Source organism: Diadema antillarum, unplaced genomic scaffold (assembly GCF_040938485.1).
Source record: "Diadema antillarum isolate AM-2024a unplaced genomic scaffold, OU_Dant_1.0 scf00000072, whole genome shotgun sequence".
Taxonomy (NCBI): Eukaryota; Metazoa; Echinodermata; class Echinoidea; order Diadematoida; family Diadematidae; genus Diadema; species Diadema antillarum.
In genome coordinates this window covers 2,472,955-2,499,058 of record NW_027270961.1, presented here as the reverse complement: position 1 = coordinate 2,499,058, position 26,104 = coordinate 2,472,955, and the positions used below count along the sequence as shown (strand labels likewise).

At 37.9% G+C, this 26,104-nt stretch overlaps 1 protein-coding gene across 1 annotated transcript in view; it reads right to left on the bottom strand.

Moving 5' to 3' along the window:
• Positions 1 to 26,104, bottom strand: part of LOC139717154 (dedicator of cytokinesis protein 3-like) — a 115,739-nt gene that overhangs the window by 77,764 nt on the left and 11,871 nt on the right. The window contains exons 4-8 of the mRNA XM_071628654.1: positions 21,829 to 21,878; positions 16,479 to 16,575; positions 5,032 to 5,265; positions 3,752 to 3,790; positions 2,632 to 2,712 (exon numbers count right to left, since the gene is read on the bottom strand). Of these exons, the coding sequence (XP_071484755.1) occupies positions 2,632 to 2,712; positions 3,752 to 3,790; positions 5,032 to 5,265; positions 16,479 to 16,575; positions 21,829 to 21,878 (501 nt within the window). The remainder of the gene's footprint in view (positions 1 to 2,631; positions 2,713 to 3,751; positions 3,791 to 5,031; positions 5,266 to 16,478; positions 16,576 to 21,828; positions 21,879 to 26,104) is intronic.

The window sequence follows — 26,104 nt, the reverse complement described above, 5'->3', positions numbered from 1 at the left end:
TCAATTACAATTTACTTTGCATCTGTATACTTTGTATCATGTGACACACACACACACACACACTTGTACATATATATATATACATATATATACACACACACATACACAATATGTAACAATCTACACTTCTTTAACCTATACCTGCAGATCTACATGATATCCCATACAATTCACACAAATACTGCAATCACCGATCTACCAGATAATCCGCAGCAGAAATAACTTAGAGAATTACATCATTCATAGAATTTTTTGTCCCTGCTTTGCTTCCTTTCATTATTGTTCAGATTTTGGATTTCTCCTTTGAAATTACAGCTCATGAAGAGTTCAGAAATTATGATTGTTTTTCGTCATAAGTGCAAGACTATTAAAATCTTTCACAGGTGGTCTCTTTTGAATTAGTGATAAAGAGTTGTGCATTTCATGATTGTGTATGACATGAATTCATATGCCATAATGTTTATACTATGTGATATCACATGATTTATTACCAAACTACGATTTACATCTTAAATTGAAGACTATCATTTTCTTTTTCAATTTTACTAGTTTTCCATTTTTCTTCTCATAAGCGTCAGTGATATCAATTGGAAGTTGAGAGAGCACAGTTGAGTGCACATGCGTGAAATAGCCTCTGGTACCAAGAGCCCATAAACTGCATTATTAGTGTACACAACAAGGCACTATTTAGCAAAGCTTCAAGATTAAAATAAATATGAGTTGCACATCTTTACATGTTCCTAGTGTCGCTGATATTGTGTAAAATGGAGCTAAAAAAAAAAAAGAAAAGTTGAAAATGATCACTACTTGCTTCAAAGAACAGGAAAACATGACAGTAATTGAATCGCAAACTAAAACTAAAGATTTTCCAACACAGAAAGTAATGTCAGAACGAACCATTCAGAAAATGGTAACTACTATGGCACTATCTCTTAATACATATAATATAGCTGTACCTCAAAACAGAAAGCATGATTTTTTATTTGTTTTGAAAGCTGATTGTTTCTTGTGTCCCACCACCCCCTATCTACTTGACCATAATCATACAGCTTGGTCGGAACAGTGAGACAAACCTTTGAAACCCGCCATCATGCCTCTTTATCACACTTCTAGACAAATTCTGCATGACATCCATCTAATAACATGCCACATCCCTAGTTTGTCTTCAACTCACAATCAGAAGGTATTGCGGAAGAGCATTCTGACTGCCTTTAGATCTTTGGAACCACTACAAACATGAACAATGTATTCTTAAAGGGATGGTATAGTTTTTGGTTGAGATGGGGGATTCAGATCTTTACTTTTTGCGAGATAATTAAAAACCATTTATGAAATATGAAAGAGCATACAATTCTATAAAGGTATATTCAAAGTTTATTTCATAAAAATTGTTTTTGAAATGACGGAGATATCCCCAAACAAAGTAAAACACAGCGGACCTCAAAAACAATTTTCATCAAAGAAACTTTGAATTCCTCTTTAGAATTGCATGCTCTTTCATATCTCAAAAGAGGTTTCTCATAATCTCACAAAAACCTGGAAACTCAAAGCCCCATCTCAACCAAAACTATACCATCCCTTTAATGTTATCATCTAATCTTGATGATTTATTATCATATAAAAATGTGATCAGCAGCTGAGAATGAAAGCAACGCCACTAAGTACAGTTTCATGGATGTGTCAAGCTGAGTCATATACTGTGCGAGCTGAAATTTTCACCTACAGATATTTTTACGCATTGCTATTTGCCGCACATTGTCACATGTTGTTACTTTTGCAGTTGAGAAAGTCTAATAATTGTTACTTCACCGTTCGAGAAACAAATACAAATGAGAACCTAGCAACAATACTAGCAGTGAATGTTTTTACTCTGTGATTTCCTGCACAAAAACAAGAAATGTGTTCTGCATGCGAAGTACAGTGCTAGCATGTAGGTACATGTATGTAACACATATCACTACTACATCACAGCCCCCGCAGAAAGCTAGATCTACTGTTACAGTAGTTTCAAGGTGTGTACGATCCAGCTGATATTTGTGTGTGTGTGTGTGTGTGTGTGTTTTTTTTCTATTTGCGTATTTTTATATTCACAGTTCAAAGGCAATTCGCAAAATTTGTGAAAATAGAACCACCTCAAAAATTTCAGCTCATAGGGTACATCGCACAGTCTCAGATTGACTCGCATTATTGACTGCCATTTTATCTTGCTCATTTGCTGAAATGCGGACAAAGTGGTTTTTGAAATGTGTGAAATGCAATGATGTATTTAGTCTACTCTGATGTACTTGATGGTGATCTTTCTTTCAAAGAGAGTCTGACTCTGCTAGCAAACTCAAAGACAGTGAGCTTTGAAGAATGCAATAAAGCCAAATAAGAAGTGAACTTTTGGAGCATTCAACAGATAGGCCATAGAATGATGCAATTTTTTTGATACGGAGACATCCAGCACTGACAATTGAATCCAAATTAATAATTTATACCTTACACCTGAATGAAACATGTTAACCTTCATACACACACTTGCATGCTGTGCCACTACCATGTGCTTAATGTCACATTGTGACTGTGACTGCAATAGACATTGTTTTCACATAAAGCTTAGCCTCCCCTCAAGAACCACATCAAATTTACCTGTGTTTGTGGTGTGGCCGGTTCACTGGGCACTTGTACAGAAACAAGTGCTAGCAATGGTTGCATTGAGGTCTGAACCGGCTATTCGGCCGACAATCCCATGACACGGTGAAGGGGTGGGCGGCACAACCGTCAAAGGTAGGGGCGGGGGGTGGTTTTGGTCATGCCGGGGGTTTTCAAACCACAGTGGCAAATGGGACAACCAAGAACAAAAATCGGAGGTGTGATGACAAAAAGAAAGAAAACCCAACAGAAAGAAACACACATTGAATGAAAGAAACATAACAAAACACTTGGTGTGGAAAGAAGACAGGAAAACATGCATTATTTCCTTCTAGAACATTTCAAATGAATTTCACGGCTAATGCAACTTAAGAAGTCAAATGTTTTTTTCACAGTTTGGCATGCTCTAGCTCTAAGGATCATTTCTAAACAATCTACTAGTCACTGCAAATCACTGCACCACAACAAATGTCATGACTTCAAACTTTTTTTGTTATTTTTTTCTACAGCAGGCATTGCATCAGAGTTAAAGTATCACACCCCTAAAGCATAATGGACAGATCCAAGTGATCGATAAACACCTGCTTGCTTAAATAATACAATGACAAACACCTTCATGTGAGCATGCTCAAATATGTCAGAAGTATATTTCACAAAGACATGAACCAAGACAAAAATTGTACAATATATCTGCACCTTGAACAACCATGAAAAGCATGCATAGTGCATCAGTGCCACAGATAAAGAAAATAATAAAAATATATAGAAGCTTACTAAATACAGAACTGACACAAGCATTACACCCATGAGGATACAATTGTGTGTACTAGAGGCAAATGGGCGGATTGTAGTATTAAAAATTGAGGACCTAACAACTATGCAGGAGTTTACATGTTATTCTCGACAAACTTGAATGATATTAGAATGTCAGAGGTAATAAGTCAAGGGGTCAAACGTTAGAATCACGAGAGTTAACCAATCAATGTAACTTGTAATTATGTGGACGGATTATGGGGTTCGATGGCTTTGGTATATTAGGGTGCCGTATGTTGGATTATGTCTTTGAAGTGAGTACATTTTGCACACAACATAATTGTCTTTCACACACTCTACTTACCAGGGACGAACTTGTTGTTTCTTGTGCACTGCGTAGATGCTGCAAAATGTGACGTGAATGGTACAAGAATGAACTAATTACACCAATGTCTTCATGATTGACATTTTCTTCACAGAGATTCAATCTAGATGCAGGTCTGCCAACATTCCCACATCCAAATCAGGGAGATTCCACACAGCAATCAGGGAGATATCTGTGTGTTACATGCATTTCAATGGGCAAAAATAATTCCCAAATCAGGGAGATTTCAATATTCTCTTATTTAGACATGAACAGATTTTGACATTTTCATGGAGACTTTTTGGCAGCTCTGTTAAAATGCAATTTTTGTCTTGACAGATTTGACCCTCCATAAGTTTGATTTTGATGTAGAAGACATTCTCAAAATGACCATAGTCTGCATCCAGCTAAGCCTAGCTCTGAATGGCTTCAAAGATCAGTCAGATGGATGAACAACTCTAAGGCTGTTGGGCAGAATCCTATTTCTATGATGTTGTTGTTTTATAGAAGGAAAGAAGAGAGAGAAAAATGGGGCCCTATACAAATAATTTCTATGACATGATCTCAATGAGCATGGACAATTTGTAATCTCTTACAATATAACACTGCAAATTCACTACATTCTTGTACATCGCTGGAAATTCATCTATGATGTCAATTCTGTGTGTCCCTTCCTACTATTATATTTGTTCCTTCTGTAAAAAAAAAAAAATACAAAATACAAAGTACAAAAAGAGAGAACACAGCATTGATCTCAGAACCTCCCCCCAGCAGCAAACCCCAGACTTTGTCTTTGCACAGTTCCGTAAGGGAAATTGAGGCCAGCTGAGCCCCCTTGTGGCACGGTTCGAAACCAGCTACGCTGTCAGAACATCCCCCGTTCGCACAATCGAGACTGCTGTCCATTCTCTCTACGCATCATTCCCACTGTGTGGCAAATCCAATCAAAGTGGAAGCGCAGGTTTGGTAAACAACTCCAGAAGTTACAGTTCATGTGTTTCTACGTACAAATGTACCATCAAACCAGTCTACGACTGCTGAGGGGATACATGAAATGTGGTTGTTGTCAACAGAATTTGTCGCAAATCATTGTTTCAAATCAGGTAATTAGCATATAGGTGGAAATCCTCAGGAAACAAAGCTGGTCCTTCATTGTACATGTCTCATGCCAATTTCAACTAAAGGGTTATTCATGCTGGAACATTAGGCAAGAATTAAATTTGAAAAAAAAATAACAAAGATTTGCTGACAAAAGGAGCATCTTGTTATAAGCTACTGACCACTTTGTGCAGCTCTACCAAGCTGCACTGGCTGCTGTCCACTATCTTGCCATCTACACTCGGGACGAGGTCAAGGCCAAGCCGACAGTTGCCCCAGTCCACTCGACTCATGATGGTGCACTTCACGTCCTTACATTCGTCCAGCGTCATGGTGCCCGACAACAGCTGCCTCCGCAGCTCAATCAGCTCCAGCATGATCTTCTTCAGCTCACGGAACCAGTCCATTTTGTGACTCTGAAGGGAGAGAACATGATGGCAATCTGGTTCAATGAATCAAGTCAGAGTTTAGCTACTCTTCTTCCCTGCCCCCCATTCCCACCCCCCTCCCACATCCGTTTTTCCATTTTCAATCCCTATCCCCATTATCCGTCTCCATTCCCCATCCCTACTCCACATATCTCTATTCTCTATTCCCCATTACCATTCCCTATTCCCCAATCCATGTTCCCTTTTCCACGTCCCTATTCCCTATCCCTATTCCCTTATCCCTTGTTTCCCTCGCCCACCCCCATTCCCATTGTCCATCCCCATCCCCATTATCCATCTCCATTCCCCATCCCTACTCCACATACCCCATCCCCCATCCCCATTCCCAAATCCGTGTTCCCTTTACCACAGCCCTATTCCCTATCCCCCGTCCCTATTCCCTGTCCCATTACCCATTTCCCACCCCCTTTCCACCCCCTATTGCCCATTCCCATTTGCTGTTCTCCCATCATTATTTCCATTCCCCATCTCCATTCTCTATCCCTATTCCCACTTCCCCATCCCCATTTATCATCCCCCTTCCCATTCCCTATACCCCATGCCTATTCCCCATTCCCTATACCCCATGCCAATTTCCCCTCACCCATCCCTATACCCTATCCTCCATCCCTACTTGACATCTACTACCTTACTTTTCATCTTCTCTTCCTCCTATTCCTCATCCAAGCTAAACAACTACTGCTAAGGATATTGCATTAAGCTCTACACTGGTCTTTGAATGAAAGAGATTTGTCAAACATCTACTCAAGGGTAAATCATGCATAAAAATCCAGGGTTTCTCATTACATCATCTCAAATACATTGTTTGAATAAACCATTAAAGATGGTAGTAACATGAAGTGATTCCTTTGTTCTTTTACAAAGATGGCTTTGAACATGTGAAGCCATGATTTTGCATATCTCAATTGTCTGATAAAGCATGTCACAACAATGACTATTATCTATGACTATATTATACCCAACATTCTTAGTAGAAGAAGCTCTTATTTGTAGTTTGAAAGTATTGTGACATTTGCCTGTACTATTTTCCGACCCATTAAAATGTTGTTTCTGTTTCCGACATAAAGAGTTCACACTAGTCAGAGTTTTTATGGGTCATTACTTGCCTGACAGGGGTATCAAAACTACGTAATCATGGCCTATGTGAAGTGAAGAATACAAAGCATTCTTCTGGTTCCTCGCAGAATGCGAAGGTGCCATTCACATCTCAAGCAACCGCAGAGACAGAATAAACCCGGGGCTTGTATCAATACCGGCTCGCTATCGAGAGCCGATCATGTGACCCAGTTTGAGGTCACACAAGCCATTTTTCTGTTCCTATACTTCCTGTTTGATTTTGGACGCCTCAAACATTGTTCCCATCAAAGCATTCGCACAGAATGTAATGAATGCTACAAAGTCCACTGATGTATCTATGGGATGTATTTGTAGGAGGAGATTATCTAATCAAGTGCTTGCTGGAGAGAAAATGGGGAAGTCTAAATGAAGGAGAGGAATGTGAATATCTTATTGCTCAAATACCATTATCAGTCACTGGTATATACTCATACTTTTATTTTTTAAATGGGTTGTTTGCAGGTACCTAAAAGCAAAGTAAACAAATTAGGAAAGCTCATTTATTCCATGTCATTGCCTCATAAACTATGTGTAGGACTAGAGTATGAACACATTATGTCTTATATTCGTAACGTGTTTTGGAGTAGTGCAGCAGATCAAAATGATTTGCAATTTCCAGATGATACTTTTTATTGCCTAACTAACTGGGACCAGAATTTAAAAAAAAAGACACAAATGATAATAATAATTCTGTCTATTCTTATGTTCCCTATATGTATGTAAGCCTTTACAATATGTTATACTCCAAAGTCAAAATAAGGTGCGATTGCCAGTTGAGTCATGGTGCAAACAAGGGATCAACAAGTGTGTGGCACTCTTAACCAGCCCACCATGGCATGTCAGAACTGTGGAGAACGTTTCATGAACGGTCGGGACTGCATGTACATCCGTATCGCGATGCCACCGATACCACCCATAGCAGCTCTAATTGCATAATACGCTTGTCAAGTGACAAATCGCATGCCGCAGGAAGTTCAGCCCTTATCCTTCGACCGCTGCTCCTTACGCTACGGCTGTACGACTTGCTGCTAACTAATAATTTCCAATCAATCAGCGCATGTTTGAGACTAGCGCTTTGACAGATCAGACAGCTGAGCAGCATCAGATACTGCAGCATGATTCACTTCGACATCACTGGGGGATCGCTAGTGGGAAATATCACAGCTTCGTCGCAAGCTCTACGTCCTTCCTCGTTTGACCCCATCCCTCACTTTAGGCATCAATATTTGATCACAGATTTGTTTACACAGCTTTGTAGAATTCCAACTCTAAGACTGTATTGAATAAATAAAGGAGAACAAAGACATACGAGATAAGATTATACACCTCCTTTAAAAAAAAAATCCCTCCATGTTCTCTTTTGAGCTGCATGAAGAAAAGAAAGTTCCACACTAGTTCAAATTTTATGATTTCTTAGTTTGCTTACTTTGCTTCTAACCCACTTTCAGAGTTAAAAAGTCACTTATCAAAGTTAAACTCTGCCCCTGACATATCTTCTACTTGAATGACAGGGGAGGGGAAAAATGAGAGGGGAGACAGGAAATTTTCATCTACTTAATTGGGGAAAAGATGGTGTAATTATAATTTCTCAAAAGTATTCAGGTTGTTAAAAGAATGTCTATAGGAGGGTTTAGCAGGTTCAATATGTGCTACATTACAAGCCATTTTGCAGAATACTTTTGCAGGTGGTGATACAAACTGTAGTTGTGAGACTTGATGTTGCCAATTTGAGGAAGCGGCATAATTCCACAAGACATAGTATGGAAGAACTGCAAGTTTTGAATACAACTGAAAGAACATTTGCACTACATAAAATTGTACTACAGAAAGAGTAATAAAAAAAACATTCTACAGGATTGTAAATGGGCGAGGGGGGGGGGCAGATTACAGTGTAAGGGGGGGGGGGGGGGTTTCTATCTCACTATTTGCTTTTGATATCGACTGGCATGTTGTCCTAGCATGATGTCAAGGATTGCATATATCCAGTGAGTGGTAAGGACTAAATCTGATGGGCATGAATGACACGGCCTCTTACATTACAATACATACAGTATCTCATAATGTGCCTTCTCTCTCTCGCTGCTGGCCAGAGTTGCTGATTATCGTTGTCCTAGCCAATTGGGGGCCGTGAGTGGAGGTGATGACAAATCAATTACGCACAGCTAATTGCTCTCATCTGTGCCCCCCTCTCTTACTCGGCTTGCTCACATACATTTGGCAGATTTCTGCCTCAATCACTACAGACGATCTCATGGCATTCACTATTAATCAGGCGGCTTATCACGGAAACTATAATCCACCCAAGAGAGCTCATGATCTCTGCTGTCCGTTCCAAGTAGATGACCGCTCACATCACATGTAAAAACCCTTGTGCGATTTGGAGCCACATAGCAAAACTGCAGTTTGCAGGGCTTTTAAGAGAGTACCCCCACTCCCCCCCCCCCCCACAAAGTTCTCCCCTAATATTTGATAGATATCTGAAGTACAGTGTACTTAATAAAGAACAAAGTCTCAAAAGTGACCATAAAGGCCTATAGGCCGTTCTTCAGAAAGAAAAACTCTGGCGGCATATCTTTCTTTCTCCTTATCTGGCTCATATCTAATTTCTGAAAGGTTTAAAGACATCTTGTGCACACAGATGCAATGTAGACAGATAACCCCAAAACATAATGCCTCCAACAGCCTTCCAAAGCAGATGCATTTTAACATGACAGAGCTACAATAACACATAGGCCTATATATGTAAGACTCCTAGAACTTCCTACCACTTGGAGAAAAAGCACAAAAAGACCAGTCTGTAAAATTTGTGAAAATTTCATTTTCCCTACTAAATCAAAGAAAAAACAAAAACAGACATGCGCTAAACATCACTGTAAATATTGTAAGAAATTCATTACCTTCTTGGCACAATGTGTTTGTTATTAAAGGGTGCTACCTGGCAAGGACTTTGTTTCTGCACTATGACACACTCATGAGCACATACAAACTATTTTGTTCTGAAAACTTAACACCATAAAAGGAAAACATCAGTGCAATCTTTCACCAGGATGCAGCTCAGGAGTGTACATTATATAGATGATGACTGGCGGGGGAGGGAACATACTGAATGTTCCACCTGAAGGGTTTGAAATGCTATTGAGGGAGGTTATAAGTCCCGAGACGAAGTCACGGGAATTATAGCCTCCTGAAATGGCATTTCAAACCCTGAGGGTGGAACGTTTGGTACATATTCCCGACAAAAAAAGTCATCATCTGTTATATTAAATATGGGTTAGTCAAATACCATCATCTGCTTTTTCACATTGTATGGAATACAGTGTAGGCAAATTTATCCTATCGATTGCGTGAAAAATATGATTGTTCAATCGTTTGGTATCGTTTGCCATTTGTTATGTGAAAATGTTTTCCCATGGGAGAACATCACAAAAATGTTTTGCCCATGGGCGAACATAATCAATGTGCCTCCATCATGTGACTGTGTTTAGCCAATCACTAACCGACATTTGACTAACCCATTTAATATTGCTGAATGTCATATACATGTAGAGTGATAATTTGCTGGTCCTGGCATGCACCTTATAACAACCATCGTGCACGCATGACATACCGGTAGTAGGATATGTGTGTAGCTAGTCTCTACCGTTACCTACAGTACATGCGTGCAATTCAAGCAGGGGATGCTTTACTATTAGTAGTATTACCTACAAAGTGGATGCACTAATAGAAACAGTAAACCTATGTGTATCATTAAATGCACAGACAGACAAAGTTGTGCACAGAATTTACAATGTATATACTTGCTGAACCCATAAACATGATCAAAGACTTCATTTTTTTTTCTTTCCAGAAGTCATAGCCAAACTATAGATATTTCATTGGCAATTGTTTTTAGAGCGAAAATAGTATTAAGACAATTTCGCTAAGTCTTCTCCAGACTGGAGGACCCCTTTAATACCTAAGGAGACTCTGCAAATATATTACTCACATTGAACACTTTCTCCTCCACTTACAGTTTGTATCGAGTTAAGATTTTCCCCTTCTACGGAACCTTTTTTCCTGGCAACAGAAATATTATTGCGACAGGTTTCCAGTCCTGACGAGTATTTTCCCCAAGTTCAGTCTTACAACCACCCCCACTGGGATCTAAATTTAGCAATCGGTGCTCATGGTTTGTGTGCCTGTTTCTGTTCCGGGCCGGCAAAGGACTTCACTTGGCAAAGCTGGTGCCACAGGGAATGACATACTTACAAATGGAGAATCAAAATTTAGGCATGAGATTCTGATCAATATTCAAACCTAACAAAACACTGAATATGATTACTGTGACTAAGCATTTTCTAAACATAACAGACCACGTAAAGGCATTGCTCATGGTCATGAGGCGTTATCTTTCTGATTGGGCAACAAAATCTGTGTGCCTTAGACTGAACACAGGGCGATATATGGATTTTGTATAAAATCAATTTTGCACACTTCAATTTCCAATGACAGAGACTGCAGACAGAATCTTCAACTACACTTCACGAGAATCTCTACTTTACACTGCATCTTCCCTACAAAAACAACAAACAGAAACATTTCTTCTTTTTCCTTTCTTTTCTTAAGTGTTTATCAAGCTAGTTTGAACAAAAAGTCCACTATTACTTTTACATTTCACTCTCATACTATGATCTGAAATGAGACTCATGCTCCATAAATGTGGTTTGTGCATGAGTCCTGATATCAAATACTTCGCAAATGTGTCTGTATACTTCCTGTATGAGCATTTTATTTTACATGTCTTTTCACATTTAAAAAAAATGCAACCTGAAGATAAATTTCCTGAGATAACAATACTTATTGTGTAATTTCATCTCTCAGTCCGTTTGATACAGAGTTTGCTTTAACAGTTTCAAAATTGCCAAAGTTAAGAAATCTGATGAAAAGGCTAGCCAAGGATAATTACAAAGATGAGATAGTTTCAAGGCTGTTAATAAATCATACATGGCAAGGGATCTAAAACTATTCTCAGATCACAGTAATCTATCTCTTCAAGAATGACAGTCACTTGAGAGTGTCAAATACCCAAGTCATGCTGTGGAAACAAAACACTCCTTACACCAGAATGACATCACGCTCTACACCAGTTTTCTGAACACATTCCAACAACTTTAGCTCATGATGCTAATCATACAATTTGTACGTGTACCTCAGTTTTAAAGGATACTGTATACGCCAAATATTTCGCGAGGTTTTTATTTTCGCTAATTTCGCGAGTCAGGTGCTATTCGCGAAATTAAAGACATGCGAAAATATTGACTCTGATCCCGATGTGAATGTGACGTATGCATGTACACTTCTCCGTTCAGTACAGGACTCCATGATCGCGAATTCAACCACTCGTGAAATTGTTGGGAATTCCCGATTCGCGAAAATTTAGACTCATGAAATATATGGCGTATACAGTGAATGACATGAGAACTCAATTTCTAATTCTAATTTTCTAAACCGCTTCCAATTGCTTGGCTGCGAAGAATAAAACATTCATTGTAGTCACAGTCATTTCATTCTAAAACAACAAAAATATAAATAAACTACTTGAACTATCTTCTCTTCCCTAACTTATTACTTCTTCTTCCTCCACTTCCACAAGCAAAGGTAGACTAAATGTTCAAGTCAAAGCATGTTGTATTTTTTCTCTTTTTTATTGGGGGGGGGGGGATTTCGGTGGTGGTGCGGATTTGTTCCCAAACATGCACCAAATGTTAATGAGACTGTCATGGGAAGCATGCGAACAATTTGTGAATAGGTCAAGAAAAGATCAGACGGACTTTGCTGCTTTCATGAGACGTATGTGAGACAGTCTCCGAACTGTCAAGATCTATTTACTTTCAAGAAGATTTTGTGAATACCGCGCATGTCTTGTGTAGGTCACGTGCATAAGATATGGCAAAGCTCGTTAAACATTTTCTAAAGCAAATCACAAGGAAATCACAATCCTGGACACTCGTGATGTTTGTAAGATATTGCAAAATCTGAAGAAGCTTTAGATCCACATGTTGATTTGGAAATTTTTTGCAGCCCAACATACAAATGTTGGACATTGACATTTTTTTCCCCTACATTTGTATCCTTCACAAATAATTTACATGCATTGTCAAAAATTAAAACGGGTCCTTAGAAGCAAAACAGTCAGTCCCTCGGATAGACCCTTAGAATGGAGGTACTACGTACCGTATAATGTGAGACAGACACCATACATGCATCCTAAATATCAATTTTCCTCAGTGTTAAGAGCTGTACAGAAGCCCTGTGATATATGTAAAACGGTCAATCTGACATTGACACATACACACACTGAAAATTGGGTGAATGATATTGACCCCTGTGGTTTGTCAATGGTGACCAGCAATAGTCCGCAAATGGTAAACACATAGCATGTACATTGTATGCCATGCAAACTAATGGATTAATAATGGATGTTGAGTATCATGCTTTTTCTTTCTTTTCCGGGGGGGGGGGGGGGGGGGGGGGGGGGGGCATCAATACTTTTGTTTGAAAAAAATCCCTCCCTCTGGCCAAGTTCAAGAAATCCTTGATAACAGATATCAAAGAGGCATTGAACTTCCTTATAAATTCTCTGTGACTACAATGTAAGGGAATATACCTGAAATATGAGAGGATTATTTGAAAGTTTTAGAAGCAGGAAAGACTTAACTTTTATGCTATAGATGCATCATCAAACATGAGGAAATGATACTCAACCTCATGTTGGTACTCTACACATGTAGTTGATATACCCCATAGTCCATGGCGAACATAGCAACTAATTATGTGGAAGTTTGATAGTTCAATGCCAAAGCACTTACAAGTGTATGAGGAAGCGGTTGATGCCATTTAACACTACAAGTCCTCCCACCCAATCTATAGTGTATTCACACGGACGCAGGTACCGAAACTCTTTTCTATTCGAGTAAGGCAACCTCACGTCTTCATACATAGTGTGCCTGCAAACTATCAAAAAAATCTATACAAATTGTTACAATTAGAAAATTTCACCAGATAGTGACTGACACTGCACAAGGACATTTTCAATTCATGAATGATACACTGTACACTGTAGATCCTGTCTTCATTCCAAACTATATTTTCTTCCCACAATGGATAAATAGTGAGCTTTATCAAACCACTAAAAACAGTAACATCAATTGGCATTGTATATATCATAAAAAAACCTAACATAATAATAATGGGCTAAACAGTGGACATGTAGGTACCACTTTCTGTAACTAGCACAGACAAGTGTACACTGATTACACTGTAGATGATAGAGGTGATAGATTATAGCACAGAAGCATATTGTAAAACCAGAAATATTCCCTGCATGAAATTTTTGCAAACTGGAGCCAACAGCCGTTTTCATGGCATTGAATCTTAACAAATTGCAGCTGGCATTAAATCTTAACAAATTGCAGCTGGCATTAAATCTTAACAAATTGCAGCTGGCATTAAATGCATATAGTGTAGACAAGAACTTTATGTCTTTTATATGCATTTTAAGTTTACGAATCTTGGCTCCTCGCGAAATTTGCAAAAATTTCATGCGTGCAAAAATGTCTGGTTTTACAGGTTTAATCAATGTCGGACAGAGATATATGTGATGTTGTACCGTATTGTTTCTCTGAGGTCCTCATCAAGTACCAGAAGTAGGGCTTTGTTCGAGAGTTTTTCACCCATCCCATACCCATTGGGGCCACTCAGGTTAAAGGTGTCCTGATTTCTGTGATATCATGCTACTGAAAGCAGGTAAATATCCCTGGGTGGAGCACCTGAGGTACATTGCATAATGAACAGGTGTCCATCTACCCAAGGACATGATTTCTTGGCACACAGAAACCCATAGGTGAAAGTACCAGGTAATTTGCATTATCTAGTCGATATAAAAGTAACAATAAACTAAGAGCAGTTTGCAACTTTTGCATTATAGATATAATTTTAAGCTTGTAAGTGTATAATGTTTATCTGCACAATTTCTAGTGATACCTGTTGCAGATGACCCCAAATACACATGGGTACTGTCTAATCATGGACATGTTCTAATTAAAGAATCTTGTGGCCTTGCGCATGATAGCAGGTAATTTCTCACTGAAAAAAAAAAAATCAAAATTTGGGTCACAATCAGGGTCACATCTTTTCGACTTCATTCTCACTGTAAAAAATGTCTAATCTTTTTTGGTCGCAATTATTTGCAAAGAGCTGACCTGCTCATTAGGTACATGAATGATATGCTTACTATGTCGCAATGGTAATTCAATGATACAGTACACCACAGCTGGTAAAAATAGCAAGGCACAACACGCATCATGTATGGTGGAATATAAAATTTCTACATGTAAATTTTTTGCAATCACCGTTCACACTGCAGAACTTCGCATCTTTTTGCAAAAAAATCACACAAAGTAGTGCAATTTGGATTAAAACCTAAATCTTGTGAAATAATGCATTACTTTTGTTCTAATGTAAAGATTTCAAAGTTTGTGTCACAATTCTGATCTTGAACCAAAATAATGCATTATTTTGACTGCACTGAGCACGGTATTAATTTGGCACAAGTTTATATTCTTTATCATAACCCATTCACCCCTAACAAAATAAAAGTTAGGCTCGGACAATGTTGAGATCAATTCTAAGTTTTAAACTTATATTTAGCTTGCAATGTAGTAGAGCCCTGTATGGACAGAGTCAAAAGTTAGCAATCTTTAAAGATCAGTTGAAGAATAAAATTATAAGATTTCTTACAGTTTCCATGAGCTGCACAGGGTCCCCACTTGTAGTTTCATGTCATTTGGACACAATAACCAACAAACTTGGATGTTATCACAACCTCTCCCTGAATTCCCATTCCCCCTTAGCTTCCAGGTCAACCCCCAGAATATCCAGACTGAAGAACACACGCTTGCTGTACACTACTGTATCACTGCACATTAAAGGGTGTGTACAGTTCTGGTTGAGGTGAGGATTTAGCTTTTAACATTTTGCGAGATATTCAGAAACCACTCCATGAGATGTCAAAGAGCATGCAATTGTGAGGGGTATCAAAAGTTCATTTGATGAAAATCGGTTTTGAAATGGCTGAGATATCGAAAAACAATGTGAAACAAAGAGATCCTAATAAAAGGCGTGGCATGTCGCCTTCCATTATTATCACTTTTTTGGATATAATATCTCAGCCATTTGAAAACCAATTTTCATCAAATAAACGTTGAATCCTTCTGAAAATTTCATGCTCTTTCATATTTCATAAGAGGTTTCTCATTATCTCACTTAAGAATGTTATAAACCTGAATCCCCACCTCAACCAGTATTGTACAGTCCCTTTAACAGGTTTATCGCTGCGCTGTGTGTATGTAGTTCCATGTGATAAAGTACAGGGGTCATTGTGACGCTTGCAGTTTTGTTGTTCAATCATCATGTGGGACTCTTGCTCGAAATATAAATTTTAAAGATTAGGTGTTGTGTGAATGATCATCAATGTTTAAGGGCTAAGCACTTATACTGAAAATCATCAATGATACGACTCTGTATGAATGTACCTAATTTTACACAGAATAAAACAGAACCAGCTTGACAAGTCCTATTTAAGAATCATTGATCATGGACAGAGATTACCAGCTCAATTGTAATCTCTAATTAAATTGAAAAACCTTTGCCAAAATTGTATGATCAATACAGGATTGATTGCAGTTTATAGGCCAGAAAGCAATCATGTCCTTCATGTTAAACTCATATTAATAAAAGGCCATATTAAATACCTAGCTGGATTGCATAAAGTTTAAGAGACCTTTTTTTCAGAATGATAGAACATGACACTATTGACCTAGAAACAAATTGAAAATGCTGAAAGCAACTTGGAAACACATCAATTTTGTTACCAGTGCTAGCATTGGTTTCATTTTTCAGAGAATGGACCATGGAAATAGAAGGATTTCAAATGAAAAACAAAGGCTAAGGACTGGAGGTCACTGTGAACGAAAGACAGGCTGGCATGCAGGGCAGCCGCCATGTGAGCTGTTTGGGGTTCTTACCATGAAGCTCTCCGCAAAGATGACATGCCATTCTCGTAGGACCAGCGTCACTTCCTGTATGAGGGGCTCGTTAGCCTTCCTCAGTGGCTCATCCTCCCTGGGAGAGGGCAGCAGGAGAAAACGAGAGAGGAATGTTTAGCTCACAAGAAAATGGCGAATTCAATTCAAAACAAGCAATTAGATATTTGGAATAATTGGTCTGTTTGTACACCAGGAAATGCCTTTAATAATAATAACAATAAAAACAAAATAGGATGGATAAACATACAATGTATGTAGAAATTATAATTCTTTACAGAAATAACCATGGGTCTGGAATAAAAACTTAACTTCAGTTTAAGACTCCATGTACATAGATACTTTTACCACGGTCCTGGAATGAAAACTGAACTTCAGTTTACAACTCCTTGTCAATGTCATTGGGTACTAAATTGTATTAGAATTGATGTATTACAGCATAAAATGTCACTAATTTTCTTAGTTAAACTTCTTGTACTAAATCTGTATGATATCTGTTGTTACTCATAAAGGAAAGAAAATGCCATAAACACAGGCTGTGTTTTTAAACTGTGTAAAGATCAATGTATGCATTTGTTCTAAGTTTCATTCTTTACTGGTTTCCATGTTACTAATATCCTGTGCAACATATATTCAGAACAATCTAATATCTATTTTTAGTTTTTCGGGTCAGTATCTGATCCGTTTATCTGTAAGTGTAACAGTATTCCCCCACTTCTGGAGAAGGGCAGTCAACTACATACATGTGTAAATTACAATGTTTGCGTACTCTATGGATGCTTACTTCAAATCTGTCTTTTAACGTAATTTTGCTAAACTACTTGAGAGGATTTTTTACTCTTTAAAAGAATGTGTAAAAAAAAATACAATACAGTATGACTTCAGGTGTCTGATACTTTAGACATACACAATAGGATTTGAACTGCCACATGTTTGAAGAAAAGTGTACAAAGACATGGTTTGACAAATAGCAAGTGACAGATACAACAAATTCTTGCCAACCAGTACTGGCAACCTACGAATATCTTAGTAGTTTAGTGCCAAGTTTCAAGTGTTTGTTGGAAAGTTTATTAACTCATCAGTCGTCATGCCTAGAAGCTCTTGTATTAAAGTGTTGTATGGACATTACCTCATTGGGGAAAAAAAAAAATCAATTGCTTTGCTTTCTGTGTTAAATCATACAATAAAAGAAGACATGCCATGGCATAGTGCATTCATTACTTGCAACTTCAAACTCAAGGCAATACTATCTTTCTTTTCATATTAAAGGGGATGGCTAGTAACTGATCAGTGGGAATCAGTGGGAATGCTGGGGGATGATTGTTCTAATCCTTGTGGGATTCATTTAAGAGTACATCATATATCTATTGTTCAAGTAATCATCATATTCAAGCAATGTGCAGTTCAATGTTTCCAGGTTAGCATGCCTGTACAGTGTTGGGCCGTTAACGATCGCCCCGACACTGTACAGTCATGCTAACCTGGAAACATTGAACTACACATAACTTGAATATGAGACCATTCTGAAGCAAATAATTTTCACACAACAATAATGTACTCTTAAATGAATCCCACAAGGATTAGAACAATCATCCCCAAGCATTCCCACTGACTCCCACTGATCAGTTACTAGCCATCCCCTTTAAAAGCAGAATATTTATGACAGAGTCCTCAATACTCATGGTTGTGTTTGGTTGTCAATATGGACATTGTACATCTGAAAGATCTGTAAAAATTTGAGTGTGGTTTATATCCTATAATTCTCTTTACAAATATGTTGTTTCACAAATTCTGGAATCTATGTACAGTAAAGTGTATTAAACCAGTGGCTAAAACAAATTCATAATTATATCCCTTTACTTGACACAGATCTGTCAAAGTTTTGACTAGCCTTACATGTATGTTTAATATTCTAAAGTTACTTCCCCTAGCTTTTCGTCCGCACAGCAGGATTTATTGTGAACCTTACAAAGTTTTGAATGATAAAATCTCACTTTTTTCAAGCTCCTGCTGCATTCAGGTGGGTTTTTTTTTTACATAAAACATACTCATAGACAGCAACTGCCATATATTCCTTTCGGAAGCATGAAATATTTGAAATAAAATACCCAATAGTTACTTAAAACAATTATCTTCCTGCATTGCACCGATCATATCATATCATAACATCCGGATGTACAGTAAATGAATATAACCTGTATATAGAAATTAATATTGAATATATTCCATTCTAAACTTTTGCATGGAATAATCTGAGTAAGATATCATTTGCAGGGAATTCTAAATCTGTTCTGTTTTGTTTTTAGGTGTTCACTTTTTTTTTCTCTCTTTAAAAAAAAAAAAAAGATTTCAGTGCAGTGTGGCTAACTGACCTGACCCTGTGCAGGTAGTTAGCATACGTCGGACTCCTGCCATGTCACATTTCCTTTGCGCCTTCAGTTGATAGGAAACCCAAATATAGATCAGATGGATCAGATGTGGCAGTATTGTGCCAATATGTGGACAATGACATCAGGATTTATTCCTACCGTGATTTCCACTCTTCTCCAGCGATATTTCTGGATACTGGTGCCCCTCTAGACCCGTAGCACCCCTTCCACAGCAGATGCCAAATAGTAGGGGTAACAGTGGTGCTCCATGGCAACATACTAAGGGGTTCTTGAACGGGATCAACTCACTCTGATTTTGATTTTTGGCAAGGCGTACAAGACGGTCAATATGCCATTTTTTTTATGTTAAATTCATGGTCATACACTGTAGAACTCCAAGTACTTTGAGAGGATCAATTTTCAGTCTTCCTGAATACAGTTAAGAAATTCCCAGAATGCATAAATTGTCAGCTGAGAGCAAAGTGTTTATGCTGTAGTACCATTCTAGTTGTCAAAAAGACTGCAGGAACTGAAACTTTTGAAGTGGTTTTATTTTAGTGATTTTCACAAATGACCTTTGCACTGCAAAAATAACAATGTATCCGCATGAATCTAATTACAAAAACACAAAAATAATAAAATATCATTTTTCAAAAAAAAAAATATATATATCTAGCCGTGCCAGCACTAGATCATATGCAACTGGTAACAATTGTAGGTCTAATATGCTGAGTAGGCCATGACATAGCAATATCTGGGGCATGACATGCTAGCACAGTACTTTGAATGCAGACCACACTATTTGTTCATGTAGAGGGAATCATCAATGAAAAAATATGAAGTACTAGCATTGTCCCTTTTTACTCATTCTCATTTATTTCATGAAAGGCAAAGTACCGATTTCTGTAGACCCTCCAAAACGCAAAATCAACAAGACACAAAGACACCTGACTTCAACAATTCACAGAAATGTCTGTGCTTGAAAATTTCAACACATACAGTATTTTCTCCCCCTTTTTTTTTCAGCCATAAAGTCTCCGGGACCACATTTTTATGGTTTGATGAATCTGTACCTCTTTATTTGAACTGCTATTAGTCAATAGTCTTTCTCTTTTACAGGAGTCTTTTGTTGTTTGCATACAATTCAATTCGGGCAAGCAATTTTTCTCACTGTTCAGAAATGCTTGCCTGACTTTGACTTTGACTTGCCCCGGGCAATCAGGCAAGCGCTTACCATATGTATAGCACCTTGCAATGGTTTATTTCTTGGTTGCATAATTTTCAATTAATCTCCAAATTGCTAAAGCTATACATACATGTAGCTGCATATTAAACTGATAAAACATTTCAGCATAACTGTATAATTGGAAATACAATGTTTCTTCCAAAAAAAAAATGCAACTATGGCAGCAGCAAAAGACATCAGAAAATGACTAATGAATATTAGGCTTTTCAATGAATAATTTGTTACCATGGTCACTGGAAAAGATGTCAGAGTATGACTACCACTCTAATTACAATTAAACCAGTAATTATAGAAATATAATTCTAGTCACTTTTGTTAATACATTTCAGTATTGTCCTGAAACCATGTGTTCTCTAAAAAAAATGATAATCTGCTACCATGGTAATGGGATAAGATGTCAGAATTATGAACGGCTCAATATTTTTATCTACAGAATGTATCAGTCTAGAACTTGTTTGACATGTGTGCAGACTTTGGTACTTTTAGACAAGCTAACAACAATTCTTTAAACTGAGATTCATGTTCTAATTTTTCTCTCAATATGGCAAATTTTTGAAAATTCCTTTCAGATTTTGTGCAGATTTCATGAATTTGTCCAGTTCAGTTTCATCTTTTTCTAATTAATACGGAGTATAAGATACAGTGACATCCACAATTGGCAAATTTTAACTAACATGATGTTTCTGCAGGAAATATTCCCAGGTCTCGACGGGTTAACCAAAATGTGAGGTCGTGTAGGTATATACAGGTGTATGTATTACAAGAAGTAAATAGTACTGGGTGATTCTTCACGTGATTTTGCCTGTAACTATTAAACAATCAGATGATGAGATTTTGTGTTAATATTGGTCCAGTGGAAAGAACTATCTTTATTAAAGGGAACCCAAACCCAAAGAGCAATGTGGATTGAGTGAAAGCAGCAATATTAGTAGAACACATCAGTGAAAGTTTGAGGAAAATCGGACAATTGATGCAAAAGTTATGAATTTTTAAAGTTTTGGTGTTGGAACAGCTGGATGAGGAGACTACTAGAGGTTTTGACATATGTGTGGACAACAATATAAAGAAAATATGAAGAAAATTCCACAAAAATTCACTTTTCTAGTATAATGAAAGAGCACTTTGCTAACCACTTTCAGAAAACAGGGGGAATAATTGCTACCCTTAACATGTGTCAGTATCAAGTTGATGGAATATGTAATTTTCACGAAAAAAAAAGATTGTGGAATTCCCTTTATATTTTCTTTATATTGTTGTCCACACATGATGCCAGAACTTCTAGTAGTCTCCTCATCCAGTGGTTCCAACACCAAAACTTTAAAAATTCATAACTTTTGCATCGATTGTCTGATTTTCCTCAAACTTTCACTGATGTGTTCTACTAATGTTGCTGCTTTCACTCAATCCAACATTTCTCTTTGGGTTTCGGTTTCCTTTATGCTACATGTAGCTCATTATGAGCTTTAGCTGCTTTACAGTGGGAATGTGAGTTCATAGTGCTCATCTAACTTCTTGACAAGATCACAAAACTTGGACATGGCAGGTTCAAAAATGTACAACCTGTAGGAGGTATCGTTTGATCATTCTTCGTGATTTAAATCTATCATTAATACACCTGTACTTCAGTATTGCATTCATTCATATGAATAATGACACAATTACTTTTAATGATAATGATTAGTCTAAAAGTCTACAAGCTTTATAGTTGAAAACTCACCCATCTTTGGCAACATCTGTAATGTGCACCACAACAGCTGGAAATATACCCTGCATACAGGAAAAAGAAATGAGGAAGAAAGCACACTAGAGAAAAGCTTCATTTACTCCTGTTTTCTTCCTATAACACCACTGAGCAAACTATGCACCTCTATGCATAATGGGTTTTAAAGAAGTACTATTGAACACAAAACTTATATGCACATTGCATACCTTATCAAGATGCATATTAGACAAATTCACTTGAACAAAGACAAAGCAAGTATTGCGTGTAATCTTGATAATGTAATGAATATCTTTTTCATGAACAATAATAACACACAAACATACATACCACATACAACTTGTACTCTAACTTTGGAATGATCTCCCCATGACTCTTTGCCAAATTTCCACAACTGACAAATTCAAAATTAAAACTTAAAATACACTTATTCAGCCTTTAATTATCTACATTGTATGGCTCATTTTTATAATTTACATAGATATTGTCCAAATTCTTGGTAGCGCCAATACCTAGGTGCCGTGCACAGAGCAGCATTTTAGATGCATTATGGGATAGCTCAGGGGACAAACATGCCCCATTTTTTTCCATATGCACTCAGGTCATGTTCTGTCTTTATCCAGGGGTATTTTTTGTTGAAGATTTCTTCGCTTTCCATCATGTGACCAGCACATTGAAGCCTTCCAGTTGTGAACCATAACTCTAGTGACCACAAATCAGTAAAATTTAGAAACTTTCAACTTTTTTAAAGCTGAATTATAACCAAGAAAAAAAGGAGTAACAACGTAAAAGCAGACAAATAACTCCATTGAATCACATGGGAACTGGGACGCGCGCCAGACAATCGGAAGCGACAATGGCACTGAGGAATCCCACAGTGCATCTGTGACGGGGCTCTTCAGCATGCGCAGAAGTTTTCTGCGCATTGGCGATACCGAGAATTGCTTCTTTGCTCCAGTGTATCATGTCAAGTGTAGTTAATTGTCTACAGATATGAAAGTATTACAAACGTAGAAGGGTGGACCTGTGTCCTATACAAGTAGCTATTAAACATTAATATAACTTAACAGAAGTACAACGTTGTTGCAGTAGCAGTACCAAAGATCCTACACACTACGTAAGATGGTCAACTCTCCCGATTTTACACGGCCGCTGGTGGAACAGAAGTGGCTGCTGCCCTCTAGCATTGAGTGGGTATAGATCGAACAAGCATAAGCCTTTGCAAAGGCAGCTTGCAATAATTTGTGGACGTGCACAGTCACAGCGAGTGTAGGGACCTGCGAGCAGAGCAGAGCGAGCTGTGTGCGAGTCTACTACTCGCTGTGAACAAGGAGGTGAGACGAAAACTTGCTGTACACAGTCTTTTGGAAATCAAAATAATGATAAACCTACTGATGGTTTGGTGTAGCTATTGATGCAGTCTAATGCACTCCATCAATTCTTAGGTTTACTCATGATTCTTATCAGAAAATACCTTCTTTCTTGTCTTAGCCTGTCTTGGTCCTACACAAACATATCGGGAAAGCACAGCTCACCTGGAAACTTTACCCGCTCAACGCTAGTTGGTGCATTCCTTAAAAATCCCACAATTCCAAGAGGCAGCGTTTCACTTTTCGACTGAGAGTTGACCATCTTATGTAGTGTGTAGGATCATTGGTAGTGGTAGTAGTAGTAGTAGTAGTACTACTACTACACTAGTATCATTAATATCATAATTATTAGTAAGTCCTGCCAAAGTATAATCTTAATAGTAATCATATCCATGGGAGTGAAGAAGGACAGAACTGCAGACTAGGGGTGCACTTTTAATATCGACTCACTTCTGGTGCAGAATTAAGGTTTCCAAACAACTTTAAAGGAGATTTGGGCAGTTGATATGCAAAGCTGTTTGATTATGGGGTTTTCTGAAATGCTGAAAAAGTGTGATTTGCAACACGTTTAAGCCACAAATATGTTTCTGCGGAGATGAATGAACGCAAAGTTGTTTTGAAATACGTTTATAGCTTGGACCTGCCCACGCCAATCACTGCCAATACACATCTCCGCTTCTTGAGTCAAACTGCGCAATGGAGCTGCGTAGTGACAAGACCTTCCTCTGACTCACAATAAAGATGATAATTGCAAGAACTCGAGAAAGACGATCCGAAAAGCCTTTGCAAACATGTTATGATAGTGGGTATTGAAACGTGTTTCAAACATGGGATAAATGATAAACACAGCAGATGCTGCACATCTGCTTCTCTCTCTTCAAGTCATAAAATGGATGAAATGATTCCGGAAAAGGCATGCCAGTGTAGAGAAGCACTGCTTGGAGACTTCTGCTTCTGTATAACATGAGGAAGCATCAGTCTTCTAGCGTGTGTGTGTGTCAACACAAACACTCAAACATCGTAAATCATTCCCAGCCTCCCGGGCTGAAGGCATAACAAGTGTTGCACAAGCAATAATAGGAAGATTCATGAGGGCTGAAATGAGCAGGATCTTCCCTAATAATCTACACACAATGTATTACAGAACAGTACTGCGGCGAAAATTGTTCATTGCCTATATGAAAAGTTATTTGTGAGTGCATTTCATCGGCCTACTTGTCTAAGTGCAGTAGCATATAAATATGCACTGTTCAGAGGGGGTGATGAAATACACTTGCATATTACACTGTACATAAATCATGGAGCTAGTTTGTAGCTCCATGCATAAATATAGATTTAATACTCTCTATTTCTTTACCATCAACCCTCACTTTGTTTTCTTTTTTGTCTTCCTCCTTCTAAGTTAATACATTAATGCCTAGAAAACAAGAAAAAAACTTGCAAAAAAATCATGGCCATAAACACACGTACAATTTTGAATTTCTATCCATCAAACCAGACAATATCCCAATAGAGATTCCCTGTCTGACTTTTTAGTTGGAAAATGAAAAATTATCGAAGTTCAGTGACCTTTGACCTACCAAGTATCACCGCTCTCACATTTTGGACATAATTGCCATTTATGTTTTACTTCTACCCTGTCCACCAATTCACATTCATAAAATCACCAAATATTTCATGCTGAAGTAGACTCTGAAAATAAAATGTCTTGAAAAAGTACAGTGACCTTTGACCTTGACCTTTGTAAGCATTATCTCAGGGAAATTGTTGTCTTTAACTGCTTCTACCCTGTTCCTTCACACAGCTGATAAAAAAACAGCTTTTAATTAAATTTCAGTCACCTTTGACCTTTGACCATGAAGGATTTTGCCCAACTTTTATTCAGCACCTATACACACATACAGATACCTGGGAAAATGAAGCTCATGTTTGCTTGGTTTTTTTTTCTGAACTGTTGATGAGACAGTGACCTTCATGAGCATTTTTGTTTCTTTTATTTTCATGATATCAGTTCTTACACTCAACTGTATGATATTAGTTCTTACATTCAACTGTATATTACTAGGTCTTACACTCAACTCTATAAGTGAAAGAAACTCTGTTTGCAGATCAGATTCTTTCAAATGGTTCCAACATAGGCCCTACATATTGTGGCTCTCTGTTTCACATGGTCTGTGCCATATAAAGGGTAGTTCCCCATCAGTGTGATTCAAGGACTACTTTTCTGAGACAGATTGTTCATTGAAACTTGTAACGACACTACAGTTCTATTGTGGGGCATTGATGACTTGTCACAGAGTGTCACGCTCCAGTTACACCATGTAGAACATGGTGCATCCTTTGGGGAATTACAAATGTGCTGAAATAATTAATTACTCATTTGAATACCACATTGTAAGAGACCATCAAAACCAGAAACTGCATAGATTCAGAGGATGGGGCTCTATGACAGACACACATGCCTTTCACTGAGGTACGATGTACAAGTACAGCAATGCTAATGTGTGACATTGTTAAAAATGAGGAAGTTGTGCTCATTATAAATACACCCCCACTGCCTATTATACAGCGTTTTCTCCCCACCAAACGGGGTAACCTGCATAGCAAAGTGTGTGCGCTAATTGCCCATGGTACATATGTTTGTCATTGGCACACTTTTTTGAAATATTGCCAGCATCATTCGCCACTTGACAAACAGTGTCCTATAGCAAGTATGGGACTGGGTGCTGCTCTTCCCTCCTGTTTAGTGTTGTGGCCTGTACAATGTACCTTCAATCCACATCTGTTGATCACAAGTGTACTCCCTGTTATGTATATCGTATGCAGTCACAATGCACCACTATTGGCAACACTGTAAAGGTTGTATGAAACCATGCTACGAAATAGTTTGTAGCATTGAGCCC